Source organism: Pinus tabuliformis, chromosome Q (genome assembly GCF_031772625.1).
Source record: "Pinus tabuliformis cultivar Carrire ecotype Pingquan chromosome Q, CPIR1, whole genome shotgun sequence".
Classification (NCBI taxonomy): Eukaryota; Viridiplantae; Streptophyta; class Pinopsida; order Pinales; family Pinaceae; genus Pinus; species Pinus tabuliformis.
In genome coordinates, this window is record NC_142296.1 from 931,663,774 (window position 1) to 931,682,767 (window position 18,994).

General features: G+C 31.2%; 1 protein-coding gene across 1 annotated transcript; it reads left to right on the forward strand.

Annotated features, from left to right (window-relative positions):
- The first annotated feature begins 14,402 nt into the window (after nucleotides 1–14,402).
- LOC149222523 (uncharacterized) lies at nucleotides 14,403–18,654 on the forward strand. The gene is made up of 10 exons (XM_089387620.1): nucleotides 14,403–14,861; nucleotides 14,962–15,148; nucleotides 15,938–16,071; nucleotides 16,174–16,286; nucleotides 16,416–16,503; nucleotides 16,605–16,754; nucleotides 16,976–17,131; nucleotides 18,106–18,185; nucleotides 18,388–18,437; nucleotides 18,527–18,654. Exons 1-10 carry the CDS (start codon nucleotides 14,424–14,426, stop codon nucleotides 18,652–18,654), a joined length of 1,524 nt encoding a protein of 507 aa, XP_089243746.1. The 5' UTR covers nucleotides 14,403–14,423.
- The last annotated feature ends 340 nt before the right edge of the window (nucleotides 18,655–18,994 follow it).

An 18,994-nucleotide genomic window follows, 5' to 3' on the forward strand; every position in this document is an offset into this window, starting at 1 on the left:
TTTCATGTGCCCGATGAGTAGTGTGTTGAGTCATTTCCTTGGAAAATCTATTATTGTATTCATAGATGATATTTTGATTTATTAAAATATTAAAGAAGAACATGATCAACACTTGCAAATAGTTTTTCAAACACTTAGAGAGAATGAACTATGTGTTAAGTTTAAAGAATGCTCATTTCACTAGAAACAGGGTCAATATTTTGGACATGTAGTGTCTAAAGAAGGGATTGTTGTGGATATAGAGAATATTAGAGTTATTATTGTGTGGCTAGTACCTAAATATGTAGATGATATCATGTCATTTATGGGAAATATAGGTTATTATAGAATTTTAATATAAGGTTTCTTTAAGTTGGCACATCCAATTAATTCCTTGCAAAATAAGGGGATAATATTACAATGGAGTCAGAAGTGTCAAGATAGTTTTGAAAAAATTAAGCAGCTGCTAACTACTACTCTAATCTCGAAACTTTCTAATCCTAATAGATATTTTGTTATATGTACAAATGCTTGTAAAGAAGGATTGGGAGGTGTTTTAATTCAAGAAGTCCATGTAAATAACTATGAATCTAGGAAGCTAAAGGACCATGAAAAGAATTATGTCACACATGACCTAGAACTAGCAGTTATCATACATGTTATAAAAATGTGGAGACACTATCTTATAGGAAGAAAAATTTAGCTAAAAACAAACAATGTTAGCCTTAAATACATTTTTAACCAGCCAAATATGAATGTTAGGAAAGTTAGATGGTTGGGATTCCTTAGGGAATATGATTTTGAAATCATACACACTAAAGGAAACAAAAACAAAATTGTTGATGCCTTGAGCAAAAACTTAAATAAAATATGTGTCATTTCAACAACCAGTTGTTATAAAGACTTGATAGAAAAGATTAAAATAACAACAGAAGTTGATGAAGAATATATGCAAATTAAAAGAAAAATGCAAAAAATTGAACTGTTAGGTGAAGAGGAAATTATTTTTTCAATAGATAATCAGGATTTATTGTTCAAAGATAGAAATTACTTGCCTAGTCATTCAAAAAAAAAAATTTAGATGAATTTCCTAAGAAACCATCAACTGACCATCCTGGGTATCAAAAATTGATAATTGTGTTGAGTAAATATTTTTGTTGGCCTAACATGAAAATAGAGACAACTGAGCATGTGGTTAAGTTCTTAGAGTTCCAACATGTGAAGGCTTTCCATCAACAGCCAATGGGATTGTTGCAACCTTTTCCCATTCTAGAATGGAAATGGGAAACAATATCCATGGATTTCATTATTGGATTTCCAAGGACAAGGAGGAAACATGACTATACCATAGTAGTGGTAGATAAACTTAGCATATATGCACACTTTATTCCTGTTAAATCTACCTTTAAGGCTATGAATATAGCATAAATGTTCATGAAGGAGATATTTAGACTTCACGATATGCCTAAAAATATAATTTCAGAAAATGATGCCAAGTTCACTTCAAAATTTTGAAAGGGATCATTTGAAGGTATGGCGACAAAGTTAAACTTTACACAACCTGTCATCCTCAAACTGATGGTCAAATAGAAATAACTAATCAGATCTTAGAATATATCTTAAGAATGCATGTTATGGAAAAGCCAGCTAAGTGGGAAGGCTATCTCCACTTAGTTGAGTTTTCCTGTGATAATGGATATCAAACTTCTTTGAAGATGAGTCTGTTTGAGGTATTGTATGGAAGAAGATGAAAAGTACCTCTAAGCTGGCACCATCCTGAGGATCGGTTAGTATTGGGACCAGATATGTTAAAAGAGATGGAAGAAGTGGTTAAACATGTCAAATAGAATTAAAAACAACCCAAGATTGATATAAGAGTTATGTAGATTTAAAAAGAGTTCAAAAGGAATTCAACGTGGAAGATCATGTATACTTAAAATTGAAGCCAAAGAAAAGCACACTTAGACTTGGTAATTGTGCCAAGTTATCACTTAGATATTGTGGGCCTTTCAAAATTTTAGGTAGAATTGAACATGTTGCTTATCAACTTGCCCTTCCAACAAATATAAAAGTTCATAATGTATTTCATGTGTCTTTGTAAAGGAAATATGTACATGAATCAACTCATATCACGGATTGGAATGTTTTACAGGTGGAACCAAAGGGAGAGTTCCTAGAATAACTGCTATATATTCTAGATCAGAGGGTAGTAATGCTCTAAAATAAAGACATAGCTCAATTGAAAGTTAAATGGAGACATTTCATCCCATAAGAGGCAAGTTGAGAGTTGGAGAAATATATCCATCTCTATGCTAGCAAGCTGGAATGATTTCCATAGATTATGAATAGACACCAGGACTATTTCAAATTCAAGTGGGGGATGATGTGATAACCCTTGACTTGAAGTTTTATTGTGAATTTGTATAAAAGAATAAGTATGAGTATGCTCTTACTTTAAAAGACTAATTTGAAAATTATTTTATTAGTGTGATAAACTGACAAAAAGTGAATGTGAATTTTGTATTTACTCTACTATTAATAAAAATAAAGAGTCTGAAATTAATACAAAACCTGCATCTGCATCTGGCTAAATGAGATGGAGGAGCTACAAATTTATGTTTGTTATTAATAACCCATTCATTAAGTCTTAGGCAATGATATAAATGATTGGTTTAATTATGAATTATGTATATGATTGATCCATAACTTCCCTAAAAGACAGGGAGTTGTCTTTGGAAGTGGGAAGTAGAACTCAATAAATGAGTTGGTAACTAATTTCCACCTAGGAGGGGTGAGTTGGAAGTAGTTACTAACTACCAAATTACTTGTAGGGGTAATTACCTTTTATCTTCTTACTAGAATGAAGTACATGAGAGAAAAAATTGTGTAAGGGCAAGAAAATGACAAAAAGAGGGGAGAGAAAGTATTAACAAATTTTGTAGACATGTGCTTGGGGGGAATACTTGAGAGATGAAGTATCATTGGTTGGGTGGAGTTGGTGAGGTAATTTATTATTTCCAGACCCATTTTGACAAGTCGGTACTGTTAAAATTTTACTACTTGATTGAAATTCTTAATGATGGAAAGTAATGTAATACTATGTTATCTATTGATATGTGTTTTGTTTACTATGAGAAACTAGGTATAAAGAATGAATATAAGTTAATTTGCAAAATAGATTATTTGTTATATTGTTGATTAAGTGCATGTAAGTATGTTAATATGCGAAAGATTTTTATGAGTTAAAAATATTTGTTTGTTTATATATATATAAAGAATGTTGGTTCAACTAATTATGTAGGAGAGTTTTCAAGTAATTAATCTATACAGTAAAGGTAAAGATATAGTGAATAAATTGTATAATATTTATATTATAGACTTTGGTCATGTAGAGACTAACCAAAAGAAAAGAAAAGAATATATATATATATATATATATATATATATATATATATATATATATACATATATATATCATGAACATGAACTGATAGAACTATTTTGTATATAGCTGATAATATTATAACTGACAAATATGTATATGACGATGTAGAACAAGATGTATGATAGACAGTAATGGAATCTACAGCTATAAGAACATATAGCATATATGTAAAATCAATGAAAGATTACGAAGTGGAAATATATATATATATATATATATATATATATATATATATATATATATATACAAAGTGTACAAAAATTCCTTAGGAATTTATACTTGGATAGTATCTTAAACCACAAGGTATTATCTAACTGATAGAAAAATTATTTAGAGTAAACATGAGGAAAAGTTAATGTTAATTACAGACAACAGTGAGTGATTGAGTCTAGCAATGTAAACATTCGGGATATAATTTAGGAAGGAACGAGACTGATATGAATGAATATAAAATAGAAAATTTGCATATAGATAAATGTACATAAACATTTATAATATGTGTGTGTGTGTGTGTAGAAATTTTGGGCGACTTAAAAGTCACTATTCATAAAACTCAAAAGAAGGGCTCAAGAGGACCCTGAGAGTACTGAGCATGAAATTAATTGTTACTCAAGAAAAACAGGGGATGTGTAAACCCTAGTATTACATCTCAAGACTTAAGCTTAAAGAAAATTTTACTTCCTTATAGGAAGTAATTGTTCAAAGAAATGAAAATAAACTTTCAATATCAAAATTCTGGGATTTTGTCCTCAACCACAACAATCCAACATTCACATTCAAAGCAAATGAATAAATCAAGGGTTTAGGTCATCCAACCTGGTAAGTGGCAGATGGAAAACCTCCTATAAGTGAACACAATACTTTAAGTTCACTAAAATAAATAAAAAACTTTTTAGATTATAAAGTTTGTGTACTTGTGAATAAAAACAAAAAAAAAAAGGTTATGTTAAACTTTGGTATATCTTTGTACAAGAAAAGTTACTGAAGAAGTTCAATGAAAATTGTTAAAAATAAATGTGAAGTTAGAATGAAAATTTATTACTTGAAGTAGGGTCCAGAACATGGGAATCCTAGCCATATATCTATGTTGCAAAAGGATTGCAAAGTTAGTTAGAGTACATCAAAATAGGGTTATAAATTTATATAGAAAAAAAAAAATTTGTATGTATGGGAAACTAAGAAGGAAGAAATATAAATTATATGGTTTGAAACTATCTCCATTGGCATGACACTACAACAAATCCATGTCATTAGCTTTCTCTTTAACACCCTTTTTTGCTTCCACTGGCTATTTTAGTGTATTTTTCTCCACCGTTTTGAAGAAACTGGTGCTATTTATCGTGATGGCACTATTTTGGTGTTTTTTTTGCCAATCCATAATTTATTATTCAAATTATCTATCGCCATGTCAAGATAAAATGGGGTACTACATACATCTCCTCTAAAACTAATCTTCATTCCAAAGTTTTAAAACAAGTAACAAAATTATCAATGCATAACCCTTTTTTCCTCCTAAGTAGATGAACTAGGACTATAACTGTCACGTTGGAACTTTACTTCATTCACTAGTGGATTCATAAGTTGTCGAGTGCACTGGTCCGACATGTGAATTGGTTCAACCATCACCATCCCTTGTTTGATACTTGCAAATGAATCAAATCGATAATATGCAACATATCTTAAATGTAATGATGTAAGACCAAAAAAGGAAACACATCATTTGTACTTTCTAATGATGTAGGTAATGCATGTCTATAATATACTAGTCCCTTCTTTTCTACAATTTCAAATGGTCCAACAAATCATGGACACATATTTTCTCCCTCTCCAAACTTTATGAAACTCTTTTGTGGTTTGACTCTCATAAATACTTTATCTCCAACTTCGTAGTTTCAATTAACTCTGTGGGAATCAACATAACTCTTCTATATTTATTGTGCTTCTTTAAGGCTTATCTTACTCATATTATTTATCCTTCCATTTCTTGTATTACCTTTGGCACTATGAAAACTATGTCTCTGATTCTATCCCAACTAAAACTTGTTCTACATGGTATTCCACATATGCAAATTCTAAAAGAGACAAAAACTATTCCCATAATTTTTGTTGATCCATGACATACATATGTAACATATCTTCTAAAATCTAGTTAGTTTGCTCAATATGATCATCGGTTTATGTAGGATAAGCTATACTAAAATGTAGTTACATTCCCAATGTCTCTTGGAAACTCATCCAAAATCTACCTATAAACATTATGCCCCTATCAAATGTGATCTTCTTTGGGACTCTGCAATCTTACTATTTCATCAATGAAAATTTTAGTGATTTTCCAATCCTTATAGGAAACATTTCCAAGATTCCTTATTGTTGATCAAAACCCATATAACCATTTGGAATACAAGGCTTGGTTATAAGTGTGAATCTTATTTTTTCCCATATCTTGTACACCTTAAGAATGCTATATAAGTCTACTTTACTTTATGAAATCCTTCTCCACCATAAACAATGGATAGATAGAAATAAAAAGGATGTTATCTAACATCACATACGCATTAACTAAAAGAACCAAATAAAGTATTAATATAATTGTGTGCCATCAATGATTTTAATACACTTTTGGAATTTTATTCATTTTCAATCAATCATTAAAGAAGAATACACAATGTTCCACGAGGTCTTGGATAGACAATGATCAGGTACACTGTTAAGGAATTCCTAGATGTTAAGTCATCGGTTCAATTCCCCACCCTATTCAGGTGTTCTTTAGACATAACCATGATATAGCCTCAACATCGCCAAACTTAAAAATAAAATAAAATAAAAAAGAAAAAAATAATAAACATGTTGATTGAGTCAATCATATTACACTATTGATGATAAGAAATATAGGCTTCAAACATTATAATGTTCTACTACATGCTATCATATTGGTGATGACAAATGGAATATCTACCAAAGGAAGATGTGCGCTATACCAAAACATAAGTCAACATTACATTTCATAAAGTTGCAATACGAAACATAAATAGTGTAATAGTTAATGTTTCAAATAACGTATTTGTCATGCTAAGGGATAATAAATTCCCATCACATTATTGATCCACATAAATTTCCATAAATATTCTTAGATTCAAGAAATTTTAAACAATTATAATATAATATAAGTACTCTATTGTACATTAAGATCATTTTAATGCTCCTTGATTGTGTTTCTAATTTTGTCTATATGTAATTACATATAATAAATTAGAGTAATCTCATCTCAACCATTTGTCAATATAACTACCAAGTCAATGCATGAATAATTGTATGGGTTTGAGAAAGTCATCTTCATATTACATCGCATTCTCTTCTGTATTTCCTATTTATTTAAAAGAATTCTTTTAATAAACATACTTTCATGTACAATTATGTTTTCACTTCATATTTTATCCCTAGCTTTTATCCAAGCACTTTTCCCCTTAGATATTATACTCCAATACGGCCATCAAATTGATTAATAATTAGAGATATAATACTATAACTTTCTTTTGTTTGCTCCAATACTAAATTGGTTGGAGTTCTAACAACCTATTATAGTTTAATTTTAATCATTATAATTTTAGTATAAAATAAAACCAGATTGATATTAGGACTATATCATGAAAAAAATGATTTGATAATTAAATAGAAAACTAAATATTGGTGATTCTTATTAAATGAGTTACGTGTTATTTTATATTTTCAATAATTAGATTAAAAGATAGAATTTGATATAAAGAAATAAGATATGTATTAAATACAACCATAAAACCTAATTTTCCTGGATTACATAAACTTTTCAGAGAAACATTTTGGTATCCAAGAAGATCAAAGTAGACTTTTCAGAGAAACATTTTGGTAATTTTCCTGGATTACATAAACTTTTCAGAGAAACATTTTGGTATCCAAGAAGATCAAAGTAGACTTTTCAGAGAAACATTTTGGTATCTAGGAAGATCAAAGTTATTTCCGTAGAGAGTATGGATTTATTAGTTAAAATGCATGGTTTTATATTACTAGTGTTCCTTCTCTCATAAACATATATAGTTCCAAAAATTATCTTTGCCATTAAATTTAATGTATTTATTTATAAATTTTTGATACAATAATTTATTTATAAATGTTTATTTGAAGAAAGAAAAAAGATTTTTTTTTTAGTATTTTATAACATAATTAAAATAAAATGAGAACGAAAAATTATAAATTTGTGATTTTTTTATTTAATATTTTATATATATTTTAAATCTAAAATAAATAATATCTTTATATAAAATTTATTGAGAAATTTGTATTTAATTTAATTAGTTCAAGATATTTGGAAAAAAATCAATTGTTATTATATCCTGTGTAGAATATAAAGGGAGTGCTCAAGAATTTTGGAAGTAGCATAATTTTTTTTAATGGTTTGAGAAATCCATACAATAATGGATGGTAAGAAGTTTTGGTTTGGTAGTGTATGTGGATCTCAATGTGTTTGGCCTAGTGCCATTACAGTGGATCTATGCAAAACTTTTGTGTGCTCTAATTGTCACACCATATGACAGTGGGATGATGGATAATGATACCAAGCTCTGAAAGGAAATTTTGCAACCAAATGGCCTGAATGGAAGCATTGATTTCTTATTTGTACTTGACCTCTGCTGATGATAAAGAAATGGCATCCTGTTGGTTGCTTGACCAACAAGTGGGGTTGAATCCCAAACTAAGTACATAGCCGGAAGTGGACTCCTTCTCTACAAATGGATTTGGAGGAACACGATTCATTTATGGAAGTAGAGGTATCAACTCCCGTGTTTGGATCAAGGATTGATTCTCCTTATCCATGGTTGCATGCCAATATGGATTCCATGCAACTTCAAAATGCGCTTGACAATCATACACATGTATCATATATGCATGCATGGGCACACTTGCCTCTAGGGATTCATGCATGTGCATGCATGACTTTAAGGATGCCTTCATGGATGAATGCATGTGCATGCATGGATTTGTAGCTGAGAGTGGATGTGGGGCATCATCAACTTAAGACTGTGTCACATATGAATCATCAACATCATCAATAGTAGAGGAATCAAAGTCATCTTCTATTTTTTTGATAGTGTCTCCATTTGTAGCAGAGTCTTCATTATTAGTAGAAGAAGATATTTCCTCGAGTGCGACATCTTCGTTATTGGACAGGATAAAATTCTCATCTACAATGACTTCATCAACAACAAAAGAAGTAGAGTCTTCATATGAAACACTATCTTGAGAATATTTTTCCATGTTGTTGAAAAATTCTTCACCAATATCATGACTACTATGATAGATTGAGCTCTCCGTCTCCAAATGGTGTTCTTCTAGATCATCTTAATCACCGTGTAATCCTTTCAATATAGTCTATATTTCATGTGGTGATTCGATATCTATGATTCGATAAATAATATCATGAGATACAAATAGAAATAATCTTCCATAAGCCATGTAAAATCTATTAATCCAATCAAAATTCCCGTCCTATAACATTGGTTTTGTCTCAATTCCTATGACTATTTAGTTCAAGCCTTTTCTTGTAATATGTAGCAAAATCACCGACTTCCATCCATAGTAATTGTACAAAGTGAGAATGACTTAAGTTGGGAATTCCATTCTTTACCAATTCAATTCTTCGACATTTTTCGACACTTTCAATCTCCAAGTAGTTTCCAATGCTTTAATATTCAAACTTACGAACAATTTTCATGCACCTTCTCCAGGCCCCTCATTTCTATGATAACATGTTAAATTATTAGAGCTTGCACATGTAAGGACCTAATAAGAGTATAATTTCAAAAACATTCAAGAATTGAGAAAAATGGAAGACATAATGAATAATGTATATTCAATAGTGATGAAAGAAGCAAGACATAAAGCTATTAAGTTCATCTTAACTATATGCAAGCATTAAATCTAACTAAATCTAAGTGTGCTTTATGTTATGTTAATGTGCATGTACACCAACACCAAGTTTATACTTCATTTGATTTTTATAATCTGGACTTGGTCACTATAAAGTTTTGTTTGAACATTTCCAAGATGGTTTGCAAGTTGGTAGTTTTTACTTTAGATCATATTTGTTGTATTTTTATTAGAAAAATTGTCCTTATATCCCTATCCTTTCCCCGCTTCAAGTTATGGGCTTTGTTATGGGCATTAGAAACTCTATTAGTGACTATGCAAAGGGGGGACTAGTTGATCAGAGAAGAAATCGAATTCTCTTGGATTAGCACTCTTGGACAACTCTATATATTTCTTATATTTATTGGATTTTATTAGATTTTATGTATTCTTTCACCCTAGATCCTCAATTTCAAGTCCTTTTCTATTGACTAGTGTAGGAGGCAAGTGACTTCATTCATTAATGATGAAGCTCAAATCTCATAGAAAACCCCTTTCTCTTGAGTTAACAACCCATTAGTACATGCAGACTCTAGATAATTTTACATTCAAACTAGATAGATATTAAACGTTTCCAAAAAGATATCTAGTGAATAAGTCTTATTGGGGAAGCCCTCTAAAAGATTCTCCAATATTTGTGTGCCTTGACATTGAATTAGGCATTATATCTCAATTACCTGACTTTGGCATAATGATTGAACATGTTGATTTTAGAGTGCTCATTGTCTTCATTGAGGTACTTTTTTTCTTTGATAGATATTATTTCATTTCATTCTATAATGTATGTATAGATACTATTTCATTTCATTTCATACTATAATATAAATAGATCATATTTCAATTCATTGCTTTGTGTCATAGATTTCATGTATCTTGTTATGTTGTCATAGCATTGATATATTGGGAATTTGATGTTTTTCAACAACCTCGACGAGTCCTATGCCAATGTGAGTACTTTGGGCTATCACACTACTTCTCAATCCTTAGCGGAATACACAATTTTCATCATTGATTTGAAGAAAAACCTATCAAGCAACGATTGTCTAGTGATTGTGTTAAGTGCATTTAGAAAGTTGGAAGTAGATTACCAACCCAAAGAAAATGGGAGGATGGGAGCTTAAAAACATTTTCATTTTTTCCAAAGGAGTATGTGTGATGCTATCCTATGGGGAACTCTAATGTAAGACAAGTATTGGTAGAATAAAAAAGTTGAAGAATGGGTTTGATTAGAGAAGAATTCATGGTAGAGAGGAACAAATATTTGGAAGGTTTTGTTGTCAGCATTTAACATAATTAAAAGAGGTATTATTTGGTAGGTAGGAGATGGATGAAAAATTGACTACAGCAAGGATCCCTGGATAGGAGGTGATGGCCTTAAAATAATCTCCATGAATTTGGCAGTGACATTAAAGTATAGAGGAGTTTATTTACTTTCTGAAGCAGTTGATCCTAGAGCTAATGAGATGTCTCTAAGACCTTGGAAATCAACTAATATTCTAGGCCTCTCAGGAAATCTAGCATGGGAATGGTCACAATTTGTCTCGCCATTCATAAAGAATGGAATTATACTGAGTAGAGACTTACACAAACTCATGTGGAAAATGAACAAAGAGTAGAATTGTTATGGCGAAATTAGCTTATGAAGTGGTGGTGACAAAAGAAGTAGAGTCAGGCCATTTTCATGTTGGGATGTGCTACACAATTAGAGATAACAAAGAAGGTAGTTAATGTCTTAGGGTGAATTCCAACAATATTTGTGATTTTTTTTTTTTTTTGGTTTGGCAAACATGTCGAGAAGAATGTAATTGACCAACAATATGTATACTTTGATTTCAATAAAATAACATAACAAGTACGCAATTTTTTTCTATGAAAAAAGAAAGATGCATCATATGGTGGAAGCATGATTTCTCTCCCCTTAGTCTTCCAAAAAACATGATTATCCCACTGTGATGAATCACTTAATGTCGAGCTTCACAATTTTGTGTGCAATATTAGTCATATGGCTACAATTGAAGTACCTGCACATCACAATCGACACACTTGAGTTCCGTTCACCCTTTTTTTATTTCGAAGACTTGATGCTTCATGATTCTCATGACATAGTTCTCTCCAAAGATTCTAGAGTACGATATCTTGCTTCAACACAATTCTCAAATTATTCCATTCAAATATGTTGCAAATTGGTTCAGATCTATCGAGAATCTTGTAAAAGCTCATGTTCACCAAAGTAAGTAGAATAAATTTTTACAAATGTACTATACGATAAAACAAAATAAAATTAGTACATGCTTATTGATTCAGATTGGATCATTATATTGTTTTCATCCATCTTGATGTTTTTAAAAGTGGAAAAAGTGAAGGAATCAACTCACAACACCATTTTTACCAATGGGATCCAGTTTGGAAAATTGGGGTCTAAAATCTTCCAAGAGTATATTGAGGCATAAAATGATTTTTTTGGGGGTAAAAATTTGTCACTTAAGTGCAACACCTTTTTGTGTTATTTTAAATACAAATACCTTTCTAATAGTGCAAGAATCACCTCAATCGAAGTTTGTATGCAAAAGTTATGCCACTCAGAAGTTGACCTTCCTATTTTGACCACCATAATTCAAGAGGATGTCATGTCAGCCCCCATTATTTATGGAAAAGGGATTGGCCATGTGATCATGATGAAGAAGGCCCTAGAAGATTCAATATTGTAAGTCTAGTTAAGAGTTGAAGGAGTCAAACCTAACCACTAGTAGGATGTTGGGTTGTGTTATAACCAGGTCTCTAGGAGGAAAAGAGGTTCCATTCTATTCAAGTGCATTTTGTTACATAGATAAGTAAGTATCCAAGAGTGTATAGGGAGAGAGAAAAAAAAGAAGATGTGTGCATTGTAGTAGCGCACAAGCCATAGCACTCATTTCTTTGTACTTGCATCCATTTTCTATTTAGAGAAAAAGAGAAAAATAACTTCACCTTCCAAATAGGCTTTCTTTCGAAAAGGTTTCCTAAGGTATATCTTGTGTTCTTGAGATTGTGAGTGATTGCATTTTTGTATGTTCTCTATTTTTTGCATTTACATATTCCATACATGAAATCATAATTTAATAAATCTCGAAGTCTAAGGAAATTTAATTTGCATATAGCATACATTGTTGGATATTTTAGGGTCACATATGAACTTTCTTTTCTATAGCAATTAGTACTTTTGGGGGGGAGGAGGGGTCAAAGTTTTTTTTTCTCTTACTTGTCCATTCAACCATTAGGTTTATTCCTTTTTGCAACTACTATTCTTGGAGCTCATTGTTTCCATTTTTTTTGGAGTGGCTATAATTTTCTTTTATTTGTTGGGTCTAGATCTCTTCTTTGGGCCTTTGTTCACACAAATATTTCCCAAAGGCAAATCCACCAAAATTGTTTTATATTCTTCCTCAAAGGTTGGAAATTCCACTATCACAACCACGATGAATGAAGGCTCAATAATATTCAAAGATGCTTTGAAGTTGCCAAAGGGAGAACCTTCTAGGGAAATTTTGGGCTTTGCTCCCCTGGTAGGGATGAAAAGTAAGGCAATAATGGGGGTGGGGGTTCAGTGGGTGACGTGATAGTCTCTTGTTTTTCCACAATTGTTTTCTTCTCTTTATTTCATTTCAATATGTTGGAAATTTCTTACGAGGTTAGAAATTAGATCGGGGGTTAGAGCTCCACTTTGGGCTAGGGATTTGTTCTTGCAATTAGGAGTTTCTCGATGCCTTCATTTAACTTTATTGAGTAGCTATTAAATATTCTAACTCTTTGAAAAAAAACAATATAATGGTGTTCCCTCATAATATAGTTGTTAATTCCACTAAAACCATTCCCACTATAGTACTTAGAAAGCCCTCATATTTAAATTTAAATGCAAAGGAAAATAACAACTCCTCCATGTATGTCATAGTGAAATTAACTCAATATGTTACTACTCTAACACTAATTCCAAACACCAAAACTCCAGAGATTGGAGTTGGTGATGGGACTTGCTTTTATTGCTTGTATGGAGTTGGTGATGGGACTCGCTTTTATTGCTTGTATATCCTGTCTACGAGCTTATGGTTGAAGCCCCCAAGAGTTGAACACAAGTCTTTTACTTGCAAATCGATTCCAAAGGCCAAAACTCTAGAGGCCAGAGTTGGTGATGGGACTCCAAGAGTTGAACACAAGTCTTTTACTTGCAAATCGATTCCAAACACCAAAACTCCAGAGACCGAGGTTGGTAATGAGACTTGCTTTTATTGCTTGTATATCCTATCTACGGGCTTATGGGTGAAGCCTCCAAAAGTTGAACACAAATCTTTTACTTGCAAATTGATTCCAACCCCAAAACTCCAAAGAGCCGAGCTTTATCCTCCCAAATATACACTAATAAGTTTGAGAGTCTTGAATTTGCTGAAAATGATGAAAGATAAAAACTATTTTCATATTAATTTAAAATTTAAACAGCAAGTTAAACAAGGAAAAATCATGCTCTTTCCGGCCACAAAGACATTTCTTTTAAAACCTTACTCCTTTCTTATTCATATGTGAATAAAATTGATTTAAAAAAAACACTTAATGATCACATTCATGAATCTTTAAATTACTTCATAAAGCAGCTTTATTTTCCGAACATTTGCGGATCTGTTACTCGAGACAAGTACAGCTTGATCATTCGGGGATTTCTAGACCTTCTCAACGCCCAACTTAGACCTTCCAAACTATCAGGAGAATGTGGGTTACCACTGGAGAAATATTCTGAAGTTTATAGCTAAAAACAGTTAGGAAAATATAACTTAAAGCCCAAATCCTAACCTATTTTGTTATAACATAAGTATATTTTGTTAAGTCTTGCAATTTTTGTTATAACAAGTTTCCCAAGATGGTCAGCAAGTACCGCGAGACAACTGTGAGAATTCTCAGTTTGGATAATGTTTGTGGTATTTTCATCAGCAAGTCGTCCTTATATACCCACCCTTTGCCCACTTCAAGTTCTGGGCGTTCGCGGCTCTGTGAGCAATTTACCCGGAGGGAGGACCATTTGATCACAGAACAAATGGAATTCTCTCCGGTCAGCACTCTAGGAGGGTTCTGTACATTTTTAATATTGGTAGGCTGTTTATTAGATTTTACGTATTCTTTCAACCCAGATCCCCGGTTTTCAAGTCCGCCGCTATTGGCAGCTAGTGCAGGAAACAACCGAATTCATTCATTGACGATGAAGGTGAAATCCAGTAGGCGCCAGCTCCTTTCTATGGAGTTAACGACCCATCACTACATGCAAACTCTGGATCATTTTACGTTCACACCAGAGGGATATCGAACGTTCCCGCAGAGATATATGGTGAATAACACTTACTGGGGAGGCCCTCAAAACAATTCGCCAATATTTGTGTACCTCGGTAACGAGTCAGAACTCCCATCTCAGCTCTCTAATTTTGGGATAATGACTGAACATGCTGCCGAATTCAGAGCGCTCATCCTCTTCATCGAGGTACGTTTTTGTTTTCGTTGATATTTTATTTTATTTCATTGCTTCGCTTGGCTTGCACAGAATTCATTCTATGTATTTTGTGTCGTGTTACTATATGTAGCACCGATATTATGGGACTTCGATGCCCTTCGGCAGCCTAGAGGAGTCGTACGCGAATGCGAGTACTCTGGGCTATTACAGTGCTTCTCAGGCCTTGGCAGATTACGCAATTCTCATCACTGATCTGAAGAAAAACTTATCAGCCAACGATTGTCCGGTAGTAGTGTTGGGTGGATCATATGGCGGAAGTACGTATTCTCTCTCCATAAATTTAGACCAGTATAGGTTTATTTTAACCACAAATTTAATATTTTTTTGATTGTGAGCATGGAATATTTTATCATATATAATATTAAAAATATTTATTTTTAATATTATATAGAGATAGATATGAAGTAGATATAGTTAACATGAAGCATCAAATAGTTTATTTACATTATGTCTTGAAAAGTAAAAGGTTTAAATATCTTATATTTTTGTTGTACTTCAAATTATTTTACTTATTTTTTAAGTTGATAAGAAACTGTATTATGTTATGTGGATATCAAAATATTTTATTTTAAGATAGAATAAGTAAAATATTTTTTCCACATTTCTTGTAGTATCAACAACCAATAGAGTGTCCATGGGGAGATTGGTTATTGATATGTTATAATGCTTTCAAGAATATTATTTTTGTTTTTATTATAGCCAATATTATTTTTCTATTTATATTTTATTTTTCTTTTAAAAATAACACAGGTCAAATCTACATCATCCTTCTAAGGAAATGTGCTCAGTATGTGCCTTTTCTTGCCAAAAAAAATAATGCAGTAGTCTAACCTGATTTTTTTTTTGCACTGAAAATCATGGAAATTTCAGCAATATTTTGATAAAATCTGGAAAAGATTTTTGTAAATCTAAGTTTTCTGTTGTCAAACTTAAAGATTTTCAAAATTTTGGGTGCCCAGAATTTTTTGGTAACGAATAGATTTCTAGAAATTTTTTTGCCAAACTATTGAATAATTTAATATCGAGCTGCACGATTGTGTTTGCAGTGTTGGCGACGTGGTTCCGATTGAAGTACCCGCACATCGCAATCGGCGCGCTCGCGTCCTCTGCGCCCCTTTTGTATTTCGAAAACTTGACGTCTCACGATGCTTATGACAGAGTTGTCACCAAAGATTTCAGAGTATGATATCCCGCTGCAACACAATTCTCAAATTAATCCATTCATTTCATAACATAACATAACAATACTTTGATTAATTCACATCCTTTTTTGTTGGCGCAGGATGCGAGCGAGAGCTGTTATCGGACCATCAAAGAAGCCTGGAAAGTGATGGAGAAAGTCGAGCCTCAACCTAAAGGGCTGCAAAACTTGTCAAAAACTTTCGACACCTGCCAGTACAATCTTCACCTTTTCTCTTCGGAAAATTTCTTCTATTCTCATCTCCATTACAGATTTTCTGCCTGAAACCCTGATTTCTCCATGTTTACCCAATTAAAATTCCGGCTTCACATTGCATTTTTCAGACCTATTGGCGGTTGGGCAGACTTATTCGAATGGATTTACCCAAAATTCCAACTAGCGGCGCAGTACAATTTTTCCAGAGTGAAAGCAGTAAATAACATATACATTCTTTCTCTGCTAATAACTTTATTCTAGTTGAATTCTGCAGGGTTGAGATGTTGGGGTTAATTCATGATTTAATTATTTTGCAGATATGCAGAGCCATTGATAGTCAACCTCCAGGCACGGATGTGCTTACTCGATTGGCTGCTGGAGTGAAATACGCTAACGGACGCTCCGGCTGTTTGAATTTAACTGGTTCCGGAAATGGAAATGTATCAACCAACGGAGGGGCATGGCAGGTTTTTCACATTTCTTCTCCTCTGAATTATGCATGAGAGTATTAATAATGTGTAATTGTGTATTCAGTATTTTTTTCAACTAGAAAAATCACGCTTTCGTACATAGTTTTCAGTTATATATAGTCTTTTCCAAGATTGGATCACTAGCGCCAAATTGAAATTCGAAGTTAATAAGTATGATTAATTCTTACGCCTGATTGATTGATTAATTGTGATGTCAGTCTTGCACCGAAATCATCACCCCTGTCGCCTCAAACGAAGAGACAACGATGTTTCCTTCGTCACCGTTTGATCTGAAGTCGTTTTCGGATATGTGTCAGCGTGATTTTGGAGTGTTGCCCCGGCCATACTGGGTCACCACGCAATTCGGCGGATATGTGAGTATATATACACAGGGCATGCAAGTATATTTTAACGGTATCTCATTTTTATGTTTACATATTCCAATATTTTAGATGGGACGATTTCTTTATTTTATTTAAATTAAATATAAAATATGTTTATATAAATAATTAATTATTTTAATTAAATTAATAATATATATTTTTAATAAGTGTTATATATATATATATATATATATATATATATATATTTTAAATTTATTTTAATATTATAATGAAGAGATTTAATGAAAAATGTAATTTTGATTTATTATATATATATTTTAAAAATAAATCTAATTTAGTAATAGTGTAGTTATATAAATTAAATGATTATTAAATATTAATAGAAATTAATTAATAATAAATATCAAAAAATCTAAGTTATAATACACCTCACATTATCAAAATTTAAAAAACATGAAAAACATTTAAGTTATAACTTTACTTTAAATATCTATTATTATTATTAATAATTTATTAAAATAAAATTATATATATATATAATTTAATATTATAATATAAAAATAAGTCCTCGGAAAAATATATATTTAACGCACTTGGTCAATTACGCATAATTGTTAAATAACACATAAAATTATGGTGGTCATTATAATGAATGAGGGCATTATAAAATTATGGTCATTTTTTAATAAACATGTGGTTCGCTATCATAATGAAAATGATTGGGGTTATTTATAAATTCAATATCTCTATTAATAAATTATTTATATTATATAATATTCGATAAAATGAAAATTATATAATAAAATGGATTTGTAATAGTATTTTATAAAATTATTAAATTAAAATTAATAATGATGAATTATAAATTTTACTAATTTAAGTTTTTTAATATTTAATAAAAGGTTTGAAATTAAAATAGTTAATGTTTTGTTATAAATATTATTGAAAATTTTGTATTTAAAAGTATTTAATTTATTATTTGTATTTTGATTATATATGTGCAGAATATAAAGAAAGTGCTCAAGCATTTTGGAAGTAACATCATTTTTTCTAATGGTTTAAGAGATCCATATAGTAGTGGAGGGTAAGAAATTTCAATCTTATTTTAATGCATAATTAATTTTATTAATTCTTCATTTAATTACTTATATGATACAGATGAAATTGTAATGTTGTGGAGAATATATTAAATAACATTATCATTATTTTTATCATTTATGACGTATAATTAATATTTTTTATTGATGATTTATTTAATTATATGTATGTTTTGGGTGAAATTGTAGTGTTTTGGAGAATATATCAAAAAGCATCGTGGCTATTACTACTAAAGAAGGTATTAAGTTTGTTGCATTTAAATTTTTCCTTAATAAATTTAAACACAAAAACAGAGATGATAAAAAATGACAACTTGATGATTTGCAGGAGTCCATTGTCAGGATATTGTAGCTTCAAAGAGTGATGATCCAAAATGGCTCAAGGTGCAACGATTAAAAGAAATAAAAGTCATAGCAAAATGGATTTTGGACTATAAAATTTCAGTTCTGGAGTAATGCCCCATTTATTTTTAGTTCATCAAATGACTCGATATTATTATTGGAGGGAATTTATATAAATGACCTGGTTTATTGACCTATATTTCAATGATGAGACTTAAATCTTTTAATTATTTAATTGGCATCTATTAATAATATACTAAATAGGCTCATTTAAATATTTTATAGTGATAACATGGATGGATTAATATTTATTGATACGATATAATTAAAATTACCAACCATTTACGAATATGACACTTTGAAATGAAAATGTTCGATATATTAACTTGTGGGTTTTGTCGATGGTTTTTCTAGTGCAATAATAAACCAAAGATATATATTGATGCAGGATTCC

Bases quoted from the DNA above. Each gene is read 5' to 3' on its own strand.
- LOC149222523 (XM_089387620.1), top strand. From the start codon at position 14,424: ATGGAATTCTCTCCGGTCAGCACTCTAGGAGGGTTCTGTACATTTTTA. The intron at 15,149-15,937 runs GTACGTATTCTC...TTGTGTTTGCAG, and splicing joins GGGTGGATCATATGGCGGAA to TGTTGGCGACGTGGTTCCGA. The intron at 18,186-18,387 runs GTAAGAAATTTC...GTGAAATTGTAG, and splicing joins GATCCATATAGTAGTGGAGG to TGTTTTGGAGAATATATCAA.